This window comes from Ochotona princeps, chromosome 27, assembly GCF_030435755.1.
Source record: "Ochotona princeps isolate mOchPri1 chromosome 27, mOchPri1.hap1, whole genome shotgun sequence".
Classification (NCBI taxonomy): Eukaryota; Metazoa; Chordata; class Mammalia; order Lagomorpha; family Ochotonidae; genus Ochotona; species Ochotona princeps.
In genome coordinates this window covers 4,070,338-4,086,208 of record NC_080858.1, presented here as the reverse complement: position 1 = coordinate 4,086,208, position 15,871 = coordinate 4,070,338, and the positions used below count along the sequence as shown (strand labels likewise).

The 15,871-nt window shown below is 42.7% G+C and overlaps 1 protein-coding gene across 1 annotated transcript in view; it reads right to left on the bottom strand.

The window, feature by feature from the left end:
* The window catches only part of KDM5A (lysine demethylase 5A), a 71,812-nt gene that overhangs the window by 11,953 nt on the left and 43,988 nt on the right, over window positions 1-15,871 (bottom strand). The window contains exons 20-26 of the mRNA XM_058656003.1: window positions 13,240-13,378; window positions 9,949-10,128; window positions 8,439-8,600; window positions 6,835-7,386; window positions 6,345-6,488; window positions 2,203-2,362; window positions 562-782 (exon numbers count right to left, since the gene is read on the bottom strand). Of these exons, the coding sequence (XP_058511986.1) occupies window positions 562-782; window positions 2,203-2,362; window positions 6,345-6,488; window positions 6,835-7,386; window positions 8,439-8,600; window positions 9,949-10,128; window positions 13,240-13,378 (1,558 nt within the window). The remainder of the gene's footprint in view (window positions 1-561; window positions 783-2,202; window positions 2,363-6,344; window positions 6,489-6,834; window positions 7,387-8,438; window positions 8,601-9,948; window positions 10,129-13,239; window positions 13,379-15,871) is intronic.

The window sequence follows — 15,871 nt, the reverse complement described above, 5'->3', positions numbered from 1 at the left end:
TCCCAGTGAGGACCAGGAGAGCTCCCAGACACCAAAAACCGTATGAACTACAAACTACTACCCAAGTGTGACACATGAACGCAGGCTCTTCCTTCAACCCAATCCACATCTATTTAATTCTCTTGCTTCAAAAACAAAAACAAAACCAAAAACAAAAAAACACTTTTAATTGACAGGTAGTCAGAGAGGCTAAGAGAAAATGAAGAAAGGTCCTCCCTGCTGATCTACTGCCCCCCAAATTCTCCTAACACTCAGAGACAGACAAAATTTAAGAGTTCAAAATTCAATCCACATCTCCCATCTGAGTGGCAGGGACTTGAGCCCGGCTGACTCCTAGGAACAAGAAGTTCAGAAACACAAAACTGAGAGCAGAACCAGGCCTTACTCCAGGCACTTCAACATGCAACACAGGCTTCCTAATCAGCCATCTTAACCAGCCACAAAAAGCCTTGTCTGTCCCCACCTAGTTTTTTTTTTTTAAGATTTGTTTATTTATTTATTTATTTTTTAATCCCACCTAGATAGTTTTAAGGCCATTTTTTGTAAGCATTAAATCCATACCTCCATGATATGCAGGAATCTGTCTTCAGAGGGTGGGTGAGTGGCCTGCAAAATGCGCCAAATGTGCTGAGTCTCGTCCAGAGATACTTCTAGGAGATCTCCCACCATCATCAGCTCTTCCAGCTGGGCTTTGGCTCCAGGTGACAACTCCAACACTGGAGGTTCCAAACTCCGGGGCACCAAAGGGCTCTTTCGAGGTTGTTTCCTTGGTGTGCTAGAACCTTTCCCAAATCATAAAACAAAAAAGGAAAATATGAAAAAATGCAATGTTTTCAAAGTAAACACTTAGGGAAATGGTCTCCTCCCCCCACCCCAATACTGACTTCAGGTGTCTAAATTCAATGTAACAACATGAAGAGAAAATGAAATTAAAAACAAATATAGAGGGCTCGGCAGCGTGGCCTAGTGGCTAAGGTCCTCGCCTTGATCCCATATGGCCGCTGGTTCTAATCCCGGCAGCTCCACTTCCTCTCTATCTCTCCTCCTCTCAGTATATCTGACTTTGTATTAAAAATAAAATAAATCTTTAAAAAAAAAAAGCAAAACAAATATAGAAAACAAAACATCTACAATTCTAAATCTCACTCTAAGTAACTGACTGAAGAATTCAAAGCTGGTTCTTTCCTAGCCATTTGTCTTCAAGGATTGCTTAATCCTGTGGTGATCCTGAGGTACAGATGGAGGGAAGGGAGTGAGGAAATCTCTTAACTCACGTCATGCTCTATCCTCTCTAGACAATAATAAAATATTACACAATTAGTTGCCATAGGGAACCAGTTATCTTGTGACGAATAGTCAATAATATGTTGGTCCACAAGTTTGCAACTTATTATAAAGAAACAACCTTCATCTTTCAGAGTTGGGAACTAAAGCAATGTGACTTATATTCACGGGGAAGAGAAATGCAAACATTAAGAGAAATAATCTACCAAGAATTCCTTAAAACTTAAGACACCCAACCAAATGACTATCTGAAAAAGTAGTGAGTCCCTCACCAACTGGTAAATACCAAGTAAAAGGGTAAATGATAACTATCAGGGATTTTACAGAAATAAAGAGATGGGACTTGATGGCATCTAAAGTTCTTCTAGAGTCTGGCATAGTATTAAGCCTCTGCCTGTGACACTAACATCCCATATGGGCACCAGTTCAAGTCCCAGCTGCTCCACTTCCAATCCAGCTACTTGCTAATGTGCCTGTGAAGGCAGTAGAAGATGGTTCAAATGCTTGGGTGCCTGCATCCTCATGAGACACACAAAAGAAAGCTCCAGGATCATGGCTGCAGCCCTGTGCAGCCACAGCTACTGAAGCCATTTGGGGCCTGAACCCATAGATGAAAGAGTCTGTTTCTTCTCTCTCTGTAATTCTTTGGGAAAAAAAAAATCAATCTTCAAAAAAAAAACCACAAGTCCTTCTAATGAAAACTGTATGATCTCATGTAAGCTTTCAAGCTGCAACTAAATTCCAATAAATGCAAATAAGCTTCTTTTTCCTAAACAAAACTGCATTTGCAAGTTCTGTTAGTATATCATAGCCAGGCAGCATATTCAATTCAAGAGAAATCAAGAGTCTTTCTCAACAGTATTTTCTTCCTCCCTAGCTTTAGGTTCATCTTTTCCCACTTTTTGAGCATAGTAATACCTTGAGAACAACTTTTGGAAGCAGAAGAGTAGGCGTGCTCTGCGCAGAACGAAGGTGCTGTCCACATGTGAGTTACCACCTCCTCAGACTTGATAGGGATCTCCTCATCACAAAAAAGGTTGGGCTCCAGACTACTGGAAGACTTCACACTAGCTGTGTCCTGAAGAAAAAACAAAAAGGAACCCTCTTCACTCTGAGGCAAGAATCCAGACCTTCTTCAGGATTAGCTTTCAGGTGAAAGTTAACATAATACATTAAAAACGCAAGAGAAGTTACTATATGACATAAAGTTTCCATGGGGAAGAAAACTGTAATGACTACCATTTCAAGCCAGAACTAGAGAACAAAGCTCAAAATTATCCAGAGATAGTAAATCTATGAAGAAGCTGCTATTAAGACACCTGCCATTTACAATTCTCATTCTAAAACATGCTACGTGGCATGATAAAGCTGCTTCTTGCCATGCTGCCATCCCATCTGGCATCCTGTTCAAGACCTAGCTACTCAATTCCGATTCAAGTCCCTTTTAATGGTCTGCGAAAAGCAATTCAAGAAAGCCCAAGTGCTTGAGACCCTGCTACCAACAAGGGGACGGCAGCCACCTGGGGAATGAAGCAGTGGGGGAAAGAGCCGCTCTGTCTCTACCCTCTCAACTCACTCTTTTTTTTTTTTTTTAAGATTTATTTATTTTAATTACAAAGTCAGATATACAGAGAGGAGGAGAGACAGAGAGCAAGATATTCCGTCCGATGATTCACTCCCCAAGTGAGCCGCAACGGGCCAGTGCGCGCCGATCCGATGCCGGGAATCTGGAACCTCTTCCGGGTTTCCCACGCGGGTGCAGGGTCCCAATGTATTGGGCCGTCCTCAACTGCTTTCCCAGGCCACAAGCAGGGAGCTGGATGGGAAGTGGAGCTGCCGGGATTAGAACCGGCACCCATATGGGATCCCGGGGCGTTCAAGACGAGGAATTTAGCCGCTAGGCTACGCCGCCGGGCCCTCAACTCACTCTTTCAAACAAGTAGGCAAATAAACCATGTTTTCTTAAAAATATTTATGTATGTCTTACTTTAAAGTCAGTACCAGAGAGCGCGCAAGAGAGACAGAGAGGTTCCATTATCTAATTCACTCCCCAAATGGCTGCAACAGCCAGAGCTGAAAACTCCAAAGCTTATTCCAGATGTTCCACATGGATGCAGCAGCCTGAACTGTCCTCCGCTGCTTTGCTAGGTCAGAAGCTGGAACTAGACTGAAAGTGGAGCAGCTGGGACTAGCACTGGTGACCATATGGGATGCACTCTGAAGATTACCTTACAGAGCACTACACTAGCCCCAGTAAATAAATCTTCGTAAAAATATAAACAAGGCCTGGCACTGTAGCCTAGAAGCTAAAGTCCTTGCCTTATATGGGCTAGGATCCAATGTGGGTGCTGGCTCATGCCCTGGCCACCCCAATTCCCATCCAGCTCTCTGCTGGTGGTCTGGGAAAGCAGCTGAGGACGGCCCAAAGTACCTACATGGGAGACCTGGAAGAACCTCCCGGCTCCTGGCTTTGGACTGACTCAGCTCTGGCTGTAGCAGCCACTTGGGGAGTGAACCAGGTGATAGAAGATCTTTCTGTCTCTCCTTCTCTCTGTAAATCTGTCGTTCCAATAAAAATAAATAAAACTTAAAAAAAAACAAAACACTGACACTAATAAATTCTATGTGTCATGTTCCACTGTCCTCTATGTAAGATACATATAAAAAGCAATAAATACACTCCACAGTAACTGTGGACCTGTGTGAATTTAACTGAAACACTTGAAAACTTGATGGGTTAAGAAACCTTGATCCTTTATCAGTTAATTGCCCCATGAAATGATTTTCATAAGCCCATCTGTACAGTTTTAAAAAGTATGGGAGGCCTGGTGCAGTGACCTAGAGCTAAATTCTCACCTTGTAATTTTTAGGATTCCATATGGGTACTGATTCGTGTCCCAGCTGCTCCACTTACCATCCAGCTCCCTGGTTGCATCCTGGGAAAGCAGTAAACAATGGCCCAAAACCTCGAGACCATGCACCCATGTGGGAGACCTGGAAGAAGCTCCTGGCTTCAGATTGGCTCAGTTCCAGCCATTGAGACCATTTAGGGAGTGTACTAATTTAAACAAGCTAACCCTCATCTCAGCTTTTCTCAAGTCTAGTTCTTTTTTTTTTTTTAAGATCTATTATTTTTATTGGAAAGTCAAGATATACAGAGAGGAGGAAAGAGAGGAAGACCTCCCATCCGATGATTCACTCCTCAAGATCCCTAAGATCTTCTGTCCGATGTTCATGCAGGTGCAGCGACCCAGGGCATTGGGTCATTCTCAACTGCTTCCCTAAGCCACAAGCAGGGGGCTGGATGAGAAGTGGGGATGCCGGGATTAGAACCGGTGCCCATACGGGATCCTGGAATGTTCACGTCAAGGACTTTAGCCACGAGGCCACCGCGCCGGGCCCTCAAGTCTAATTCCTTAATGGAAAAGTCCCTCATTGAAACATCCCTTACATGGGTCCATTCTGATAATCAGAGCATCATTTTTCAGCAGATGAATAGGCAAGCATCTATGATGAACAATTTTAATCAGTATCCTAGGAATTTACATGCTGATGGAATTCATGCTTTTAAAATCTGGCAGAACCCAAGTTGAAAAGACAAAGAAAAAGATACTCAAGGGGTAGAAAGAGATTCTCTCTCACTTATTAGAAGGAGTGTTATTTTTCAAGTACAAAGTACTGGGACAGGCTTGAGCACACTAAGCCAGCATCCTACATGGGCTCCAGTTCGAGTCCTGGCTGCTCTATGTCCAGCCAGGTTCCCTACTATGGCCTGGGAAATGCAGTGGACACTCAGTCCCTGCACTCACATGGGAGACCCAGAAGAAACTCCTACCACTTGGCTTCAGATTAACCCAGTTCAAGCCACTGCAGTCATGTAGGAGTGAATTGGTGAATGGAAGATCTCTTTCTGTCTCTCTCTGTTCCTCTTGGTCTCTCTGTAACCCCGTCTTTCCAATAAAAACAAGTAGTTCTTTCAAAGGGAAAAGGGAGGGAAGAGAAAGGGGAAAAAAAGGAAAGGAAAAAGAAAGGACAAGCAGACGGAAATACTGGGTTGCAGGCAAAGATTCTACAAAGAGTAACAGTCGTCTGGCTCTGCCTGCCTAGGTGACAACCTTGTTACTAGGCAAAAGGCTCAGACCCGCAGGTGACACTGAAGGGCCAACTGGATCCAACAGAAAACAAACTTGCCAAACTCTGCACTGCCAGTGTGGTGTTGCTATTAAAATAATAATGGGAAGTAATTTATTCTAAATACAAATCCTAATCACGGGTCTAAGCACTAGCTATCTCCAAGTACAATATTCTGTTTAGTCGCACACAAATTGGAGATCAGAATACAAGACCCTTAACACAGGCAGAACAGGATTCTCAAAATGTCAGCTATACAGATTTTGAGAAAGAAAAAACCTGAAACACTGATTATGGCAATGAAAGCTTTCAACATATAATTTTCTAGCCTTTCTGTCAGAAGGAGTCATAAGATGAGGAAAATAAATGTACGACTTAAGAATCCCATTCCTGGGCCCAGTGGTGTGGCCTAGTGGCTAAAGTCCTCGCCTTGAACGCCCCGGGATCCCGCCCTGGGATCCCATATGGACGCTGGTTCTAATCCCTGCAGCTTCACTTCCCATCCAGCTCCCTGCTTGTGGCCTGGGAAAGCAGTCGGGGATGCCCCAATGCTTTGGGACCCCGCACCCGCGTGGGAGACCCAGAGGAAGCTCCTGGCTCCTGGCTTCAGATTGGCGCAGCATCAGCCGTTGTGCTCACTTGGGGAGTGAATCGTAGGACGCAAGATCTTCCTCTCTATCTCTCCTCCTCTCTGTATATCTGGCTTTGTAATAAAAATAAATAACTCTTAAAAGAAAAAAATCCCCTTCCTAAAAACAAATGGTATTATAGCAATCTAGATTCTTCAGAGTTTTGAAAAATTTTTATCATCATGAATTCAGGACAAATAACTAGTTCTCCCTTCCTTTACTCCTCAGTCATCATCGTTGATTAGCTTTTTAACAAACACACCAGCAGGCAGAGTCGCCACACAGCCTGCCAGGAATTACCTTCATGTCATAGCCGTACGTCTCCCGAATATCTTCATCAGAGTCTGTTTCTTCATCATCATAGTCCACTGTTTGTCGAGGGGAAGACGACACGCTGCTCACTACCCGGTTAAAAGCAGACTGCTGGAAACTAGGTAAGTGTCCCTAAACAGCCAGAAATTCCAAGATCAACACACACTACACAAACAAGGGTAACACTAGTATGTGCTGAAGGAATGTAATGAACTTAACAGTGGCCAACACAGTTGTTCAGTTAGTAAAATTTAAATTGATTATAGCACCAACACCCACCTGTTAATATTTTACTAAGATAACCAAACTACCAATCCAAACAGAATACTTTGGGTTTATGCAGAAGGGAAATGCTATGGTTATGAACTGTAAGCAAGTTAGTGCAGTTTTCTCAGCCGATCGGTAAGACAAGATTTACTATTCACACACTGACACTATTTTCACATAAACATAAAGGGAAGATAAATCCTGCACTTGCCTGTAAGTCTGGATTGGCAGCTGCTTTTTGGAGTTCTGCACTAATGATCTTCTCAGTTTTTTCTCGAGCTGCTTGTTCCACCATACGCTGGCTCAACACAGACAGCTTGGCCAGAGCAGAGGACAACTCATCCGTGGCCAGGGCCTGCCGGGCTCGATCTTGCCAACTCATAGCACGTTCTGTCAAACACTGTAACGCCTCCCCCTCTGGCAACCGTACAGGCAACTTTTGAAGAGACACCAGAAGTGACAGAATAGTCTCTAGCCTCGGCCTTCGAGAACGCATACAAAGAGGGCAAAGGAATTTTACTTCTTTAGCCTGCCAATTGGATCCTTTCTTCTGGGAACTTGATTTAGGAAGGGGAACACAGCTGTTATGGAACCAGTCTTTGCAGAGCTCACACTGTAGCATAAACCCACTTGCTGTCTTGCGGCAAATGCAGAATTTCACTTCTTCGATGCGGTCCACCATGGTCATCTTGGCTAGGTTGGCTGCTCGGAGGGAATGCATGGCTTCAATCTCCTTTTGCTCCCGTTCTTTGAAAACTGCCACCTAAACATAACATTTAATTGCAAAGAGTCACTGCAGTACACTCCCCCAGCAAACACCAAATCCTCAAGGCAAAGTGATTTTTTTTCTCTTCAAGTTATGACCTCATACTAAAAGGTCTCTACAATTTACCTGATATTAGAATATCAGTCTGGTGACCAATTATAACATTAGTGTCTTATGACACTCATTTTCAATAAACTAAAAAAAAAGCAAACAAATCTAATTATCATGAATATTGCCAGCACACTTTTTTTGAATTACTAGCACCATGTCACCAGACTCCTTCTTATCTCAAATGAAATGAAGAGAGTTTTAAAAATTGGGTGAGGGGGGATCATTCAGCCTATTAATTAACCAGCTGGCCCAGATATGTACGGGAAGCCCTGGGCTCTTGCCCTGTTCCAGCCAGACTCCAGTTTCTTGTTAATGCAGATCATGACAGGCAGCAATGATAATCAAGAGTCCTTTAGGTTCCTGCTGCCCCGGGGGAGACCTACATTGAGTGCCAGCTCCACAACTCTGCTGCAGCATTTGGGGAACAAACCATGCATGGAAGACTGGTTCTCTCTGCCTCTAAACAAATTCTTTAAAATATATACATATAAAAATATACAATACATATAATATATATTAATATATATATTAATAAACTGCCGATAGGTTTGAAACAATTTTCTGTTCTAGTTGGCAAGATTGACTTACTATGCTAAGCCCTAATTAGAGATGATTTTTGCTGGCACCAAAACAGAATAACTGCAGGTGGACAGGAACCTTATTAAGTTAGTAGGTGTAACCAATTCCCTTACTATTATGTGTTGCCCCAAATCATTCTCTTTTCACTGAATACTTCATCAGCTTCCTAATAAACTCAATAAATTCCTCTCAGCAGCAAAAAAAAAGGTAATTGTCATCAGACACTAACACTTCATTGTATATTCACTATAATGTGGAAAGCTGCTAAGCAGAGAGATTGTTCAAGTGGTATTTTCTAGTATCTTCACAGAATTCTGAATTCACGTGGAGAACTCAGGATATGTTATATCCTCGCTTACCACCACAGCTGTGTCTCTGGTCTCTTCCAGTCCTTCCTCCAGGTCACTCAAAGGTTCAATGTCCAGATCCTTCTCTTTTTCCTTTTCTATTATTTCTTTAACTTTTTTCCGTCTATTTTTACCACTCCCATACACACCAATGTCAGTACGGGGACTCAGCACCTACAAAAAATGTGACCTCTGATTTTCAAAAGAATCTTAAAAACAAACAGTGAGGAAAAAAACTGCTAACAACTCATAACATCACAGGCACTTTCAAAAGGATTTTATATACATAACCTATACAATAGGTATTACGACTAACATTTTACAAACAAGGGATTCAAGAGAATGAGAAGAAAAACAACTTGTCCAGGGCCCAGCGTGGCCTAGCGGCTAACGTCCTCGCCTTGAACGCCCCGGGATCCCATATGGGCGCCAGTTCTAATCCCGGCAGCTCCACTTCCCATCCAGCTCCCTGCTTGTGGCCTGGGAAAGCAGTCGAGGATGGCCCCAAAGCCTTAGGACCCTGCACCCGTGTGGGAAACCCGGAAGAGGTTCCAGGTTCCCGGCATCAGATCGGCGCGCGCTGGCCCGTTGCAGCTCACTTGGGGAGTGAAACATCAGACAGAAGATCTTCCTCTCTGTCTCTCCTCCTCTCTGTATATCTGGCTGTAATAAAATGAATAAATCTTTAAAAAAAAAAAAAAAGAACACATGGCATCCTTGAGAAGCCAGTGTTTTAAAAAAAAAAAAAGAAAAGAAAAAAGAAAAACAACTTGTCCAGGAACACAGGGCTGCAACTGCAGAGCCAGTCTCTAAATCTAAAACAATTTCATTCAAAAACTAGGCTACTAATTACTATGTTCAACTGCTCAAGATGAAAAGGACAATGAGTAAGGAAATCTGTCTTTCTGGCCCCAGCGCGATGGCTCAACCGACTAATCCTCCCCTCGCAAGTGCCTGGGTCCCCTACGGGTGTTGGTCTCTACTTCCCATCTAGTTCCCAGGTTGTGGCCTGAGAAAACAGTGAAGGATAGCCCAAGGCCTTGCGATCCTGCATGCACAGGTGGACCTCAAAGAGGTTCCTGGCTTCGGACTGGCTCAGCTTTGGCCACTGCGGGCATTTAGGGGATAAACCAGTGGATGAAGATCCTTCTCTCTGTCCCGTCTCTCCTTTTCACTGTCAATCTGCCTTTCAAATAAAATAAATTTTTTCAAAACCAAAATTGTTTGAGAAGGAAAATGTTTCAGAGACAGAGTACAATAACAATAAAGCAAAACAAAAAAAAAATACAAGCTGACTTCTTTTTCTATACACAGCACAAGATTAATCGGAAATGAATCTGCCCAGGGCTCCAGATTTCAAGTCAACATATGACATCTTATAACAAAAAATCACTTATGTGCTCGCTTCGGCAGCACATATACTAAAAAATCACTTATATAGGAGAACCAAATAAACTGAAAACAGCCTTCACTGTTGACCTAAGGGGTGATAAATTGACAGCTGCTGAGGAGTGGTCAATACCTGTAACAGGGTATGGCTCGAATTCTTCTTCAGAAAGGTCCGCCCTGTGCGTTCTCTCCAAGCCCGTGCTGCGGCTACTTGTGACTCCACCTGGGGCAGCGCATCAAGACGCACAGGAATAGGACGTCCTTTAGCAGATAAACTCTCAAGTTGCTCCAAGTAAGCATAGTTGCTGCCACTCTGAAAAACAAAAGCAGATTCTCACACAATTTGAGCTCTAAATTAAAAAAAAAAATTAAAGATTTATTTATATTTGTTGGAAAGCAGGTTTACAGACAGAGACACTCAGAGAAAGATCTTCCATCTGCTGGCGCGCTCCCCAAGTAGCCACAGTTATACGAGCCAGGAGCAGGGTCCCAAGCCTTTGGGTCCTTCTCCACTGCTGTCCCCAGCCACAAGCAGGGAGCCAGATGGGAAGAAGAGTACTTAGGATATGAACCAGCACCCATATGAGATCCTGGCACTTGTAAGGGGAGGATTAGCCATTTGAGCCATCACACTGGGCCTCCAATTTGAGCTCTCTTATGAAGTTTTGGTGTATTGCTGAAAGACCGTAAAGAAAATTTAGCATGAACAGTTTTCTTAAATATTATTCTTTAAGCTTAACTGCATATCTTGTCATTGACCTATCTTAAAAATTTTGTATTAAAGCATTTGTTTACTGAGCAAATGGGCAAAGACTTACTCCTTAGTGTGTGAGGAAATCAGTAAAACCAGTACAAAGGACAAATGAGGAACAAACTTAATTAGGAATGGGGCAATAAAAATTTTTTTTATCACATATGACAATTGGATCATCATTTCTACAGTGGAGAAATTCACTGTAACACAGACAAATTCAGTTGCTTTTCTCTGGATACAAAGCAAAAAATAGGATTTTAATTCTGACAACCACCTCGATTCAATGTTATATAAACAGAGAAGAATATATACTGGCTCATGTTTTCAGTATTTATACGTAATGAAGTCATTACTGTTCTCTGAGCTTTTCTTTCTTTCTTTTTTTTTAAAGATTTATTTTTGCAAAGTCAGATATACAGAGAGGAAGATCTGAACTTGGCACCCACCTCGCAGGAAGGCCCCAAAACCCAGGCCAGATGACCAAAGTCTCGCTGGATCCTCTGCCCCTGGACCCAGGCCAGATGACCCAAGCCCCACTGGATCCCCCACCTCTGGGGCTCACAAACCCAGCCCCCACCACACAGGTGTGCCCCAGGACCTGAGCCAAGCTACCTGAGCTCTGTCAGATCCCTGTACCTGGGACACACAAACCCGGCTCCCGCAGGGCCCAAGCTGGCATGACTTGCCTCAACTCAGCATCCACAATCTTATTGAAGAGCCTGGCCTGGTCTAGCCTGTCCCTTGTTCCAGTTCCTGCTAGTGGGTACAAAAGAAGCTCTTGGTTCCAGCCTGGCCCAGCTTTGGCTGCTGTGGCTATCTGGAGTATGAACACTGGACTAAAGAAATATTTCTCTGATTTTCAATTAAAACAAAACTTTCTTTAAAAAAAAAAAAAAAAAAAAAACATACAAGTAGGCCTGGCATGGTAGCCCAGCAGTTAAAGTCCTCAACATGAATGCACCAAGATCCCATATGGGAACCAGATTTAATCCCAGAGGCCCAGCAGCCCGTCCAGCTCCCTGCTTGTGGCCTGGGAAAGCAGTCGAGGACGGCCCAAAGTCTCGGGACCCTGTATCCGTATGGGAGACCCGGAAGAAGTTCCTGGCTCCTGGCTTTGGATTGGTTCAGCACCGGCCGTTGTGGTCACTTGGGGAGTGAATCATCGGACGGAAGATTTTCCTCTCTGTCTCTCCTCCTCTCTGTATATCTGACTTTCCAATTTTTTAAAAAAACAATTCACAGGCAAGAAATTATCAATATTTTTTAAAAACTGAAGAGGGTCAAAACAGTCCATGAAATGTATTTTTTAAAAAGTATAGTTAGATCATAGCAGCACCATAAGGATTGTTAAATACAACAGGGAAAAAAAAACTTTCAGTAATGATAAGTCAGAAATGCCTAATTTGTTACTATTCCCTCTTTGCCCAACTATAGCCAACTGATTACAGAACAGCTCTGATTAAGCATACCACAGCTCGTTTCCAAGCCATGTATCCTAGAGACTTCCTATCAACACAATCTGCCTATTTGTTTAGAGCTTCCACTGGCAGGAAGGGCCTGACATAGAGAAGGTCCTTCAATACTACAAAGGAAACACATGAACAACTTCCTATACCTGTTGACTAAGCCTTATACTCATAAACAGCCTTTAAGTATTTGCAGACAAGGGCAAAAAAAAAAAAAAAAAAAAAAAAGGGTTTTTTCAAGTATATTTTTCAAGTATATTTTTAAGTATATTTTTTCAAGTATATTTTTTCAAGTATATTTCCATAATTAAAGAATTTTCCTGGGGATTGAGGGAGAAAGGTAGGGAAGTATGGCTGGCTCTTAGAATTCATCTATAAATACATTAATCTGTTTTCTTTACACTAATAAAATATGTATAATAATGATAAACCCAATACCATATTTCCCCTCTACCAATATTTACTGTGTGGAATTATAATAATACATGACTATTATAATACATGACTCTCCAACTACAGCATGAGTTACTTTGAAGGTCTCCCCACCCTTCTCCCTGACAACCTAGAACCATACTAAGAGTCCCATAGTGCTGCTCAGTGAAAGTCAATTTCATTTTCTTCTTCTATCTCTAAACTTTAAAGGTAATTCGTGGAGGCTGGTGCAGATGAGCTAATCATGTCTGCAAGTGCCAGGATTCTATATGGGCACCAGGTTGTGTCTTGGCTGCTCCACTTCCCATCCAGCTCCCTGCCTATGGCCTGGGAAAGCAGCAGCGGACGGCCCAAAGCTTTGGGACCCTGCACCTGCGTGGGAGACCTGGAAGAGGCTCTTGGCTCAGCTCCAGCTGTGGCAATCAGTGGATGGAAGATTTTTCTATCTCTTTCCTCTTTGAAAATCTCTCTTTCAAGTAAAAATAAAACTCTTAAAAAAAATTAGAAAGAAAGAACATGGAAACACGCAAAGAATCTCAGCAATGATAAACCCCAGTTGCCAAGAATCAAATAACTAACTCCACCATCTTATCACAAAGCCAATGAAAAACCAGTAGTTTCTAAGTAAACAGTATTTGCTTTGCATAAATTAAATGGAAGAAGTTTTAATAATTGTAATAATTCTGATTATTCTTAAAAGATTGAAGGTTTATAGGATTTTAATATAGGAGAGACATCACCTCTGGGTAGAACAGTCCTAAAGTCTCCTCACCTGAAGAGCTTCCACTTTAGCTGTCCACTCTCGAGCCTTCTGTAAGGCTTCTTTCAGAGATAACACATTGGGTAGAAAGGCTGGAATGTTCTTGGCTTCATTCACAATGCTCTCTAAACTTGCCACGCTGTGTCGTGGTCTAAAGAACAATAAGAACATGGTAGGATGTATGAAGAAAAGTCCAACTGCTTTCAACATTTAAACAGCATTTTGTAGGATGTTCACGTGGCACAGTGCTTTAGCTGACATGAGACACTCATGCTGTGTCAACGTGCCTTACTTCTGTCCATTTTCTGCTAATGCACACCCTGAGAAACAGCAGCGGATGCTGCAAGTAACAGGGCCTCTGTCACCCACACAGGAAACTTGAACCGAGCTCCCAGTTTTCCAGCTTACTCCAAATCGGTCTCCAGATCAATTTTTAGAAAGCATCCAGTTGATGGAAGCGCACACATGTTCCTTCTCCTTCCCTCTTAAACACATAAATCAAAAAAAGAGTATCCCTTGATGCAGTATCAGGCTGCCTTTACACTAGCTCTTGACAATACTGAAATGGTCTGATACATGTTTGATAACAAAAAAACATGTTAAATACCCACTAACGTTCACCATGTAAATGGAATTCCATTACATTCAATTATTTATGCAAAATGAAGCAAAAAAAGAACTTGTTTTCAATTAATCAGAATACAAAATAAGAATTCTGCTTGTTTCATACTAAGACCAAATTATCTTGGACTCAGTATCATGAGAGCATTTTTAATGTTTCCTGCAAGAATTCAGAAGGGCTTGAAGCTAAGTCTTAAAAGACTATGCTTCTGGGCCCGGCGCGATGGTGCAGTAGTTAAAGTCCTCGCCTTGAACACACCAGGATCCCTTATGGGCGCCAGTTCTAATCCCAGCAGTTCCACTTTCCATCTAGCTCCCTGCCTGTGGCCTGGGAAAGCAGTCCAGGATGGCCCAAAGCTTAGGGGCCCTGCACCTGCGTGGGAGACCCAGAGGAAGCTCCTGGCTCTGCACTGGCTCAGCTCCATCCACTGAGGTCACTTAGGGAGTGAACCATCAGACAGAAGATCTTCCGCTCTCTCTCTTCTCTCTGTATAACTGCCTTTCTAATAAAACAAACAAACAAAACGAAAAACCAAAAAACTATACTTCTGGGGGAAGGCATTTGGCCCAACAGTTAAGACAGGGTTTGGAGCATCTGCATCTCCTATCAGAATGCCTGAATTTGAATCCCAACTCCACTTCCTTTCCACCCTCCTCTCTCCTTCCCACCCCAAACTCCACTTCCAATTCCAGCTTCCTAATTAGTATTCCTGGAAAGAAAGAGGACACAGAGGTAATGGCCAAGTGGCCAGGTCCCTGCCACCAATGTGAGAAGATTGGGACTGAGTTCCAGACTCCTGGCTCCTGCCTAGCTCTACCAAGGCTGGTGTAGGCATTTGGGGAATAAATCCGTAAAAGAAAGCTCTCTTTCTGCCTTTCAAATTAAAAACTTAAAAGTACATGAAATTAAAGTAGGATTTCAGGAACAGTGTTGTGGCATAGCAGGCAATGTTACTCATCCTATATAGGTACCAACTTGATTCCCATCTGCTTTACTTCCAATCTAGCTCCCCAATATCAGCCTAGTAAAAGCAGCAGGTGGCTCACATGCTTGGGCCTCTGTCATTTGTTTGGGAGACCTGAAGAAGTTCCTGGCTCCTGGCATCAACTGGCTCAGTACTAGCCATTGCAATCATCTGGGAGTTGAACCAAGGGATGCAGTACTTCTCTTTCTCTGGCTTTCTGTAACTGTTTTAATTTTTTGTTTAATAAAAATTAAAAAAAAACTAGGATGTTGTCAAATGAATGGTTAAAGGAAAGAAACCAGGCATAAAATGAAAAAGACTTGAAAAAACTACAATTTAAAAAGAAACTAACAGTTCAGCTTGAGAGGGGACGTAGTACAGGAAATATAGGAAAGAGGGCAAGGATGGAATAAAAATGGTGCAAGAAATATGTCAGTTTGAAAAGAAAGATGCTAACGAATCAAGTCTTAAGTGCCATGTTACTAAGTGAAGCAAGGCCAATAAAGGTGAAAGTGGCTCCATCACCCATGAATTCTACTGTTACCTGGCACTGTGCTAGATCTTCAAGACTCTGGAGCAAAAAGCAAAATCCTTGGAGCTAGTGCCACAAAGCAGTATTCTAAACCCTCTGCCCATGGAGCCAGCATCCCATACAGGCACTCCTGTTCATGCCCCGGCTTGTTCCACCTGTTTACGGTTCAGCAAAGCAGAGGTAAATGGCCTAAGTAAATGGCCTAAGTGCTCACATGAGATACCTAGAAGTCCCAGCTCCCAGCTTTGGGCCAGTCAGCTCTGGCTATTGTGATGGAAGATTCTGTCTCTCCTCTCCATAATGCTACTTTTCAAATAAAATAAATTTTTTACATTTATTTATTTTTATTAAAAGGAATATTTAAAGAGAAAGAGAGACAGAAAGATCCTCCATCTGCCAACTCACTCCCCTAGTAATGGCAGGAGCTGAGATGAGCTGATCCGAAGCCTCAGGCCATCCTCTAATGCTTTTCCAGGTGACAAGCAGGGATCTGGATGAGAAGTGGAGCAGCCAAATTTAAAACCAG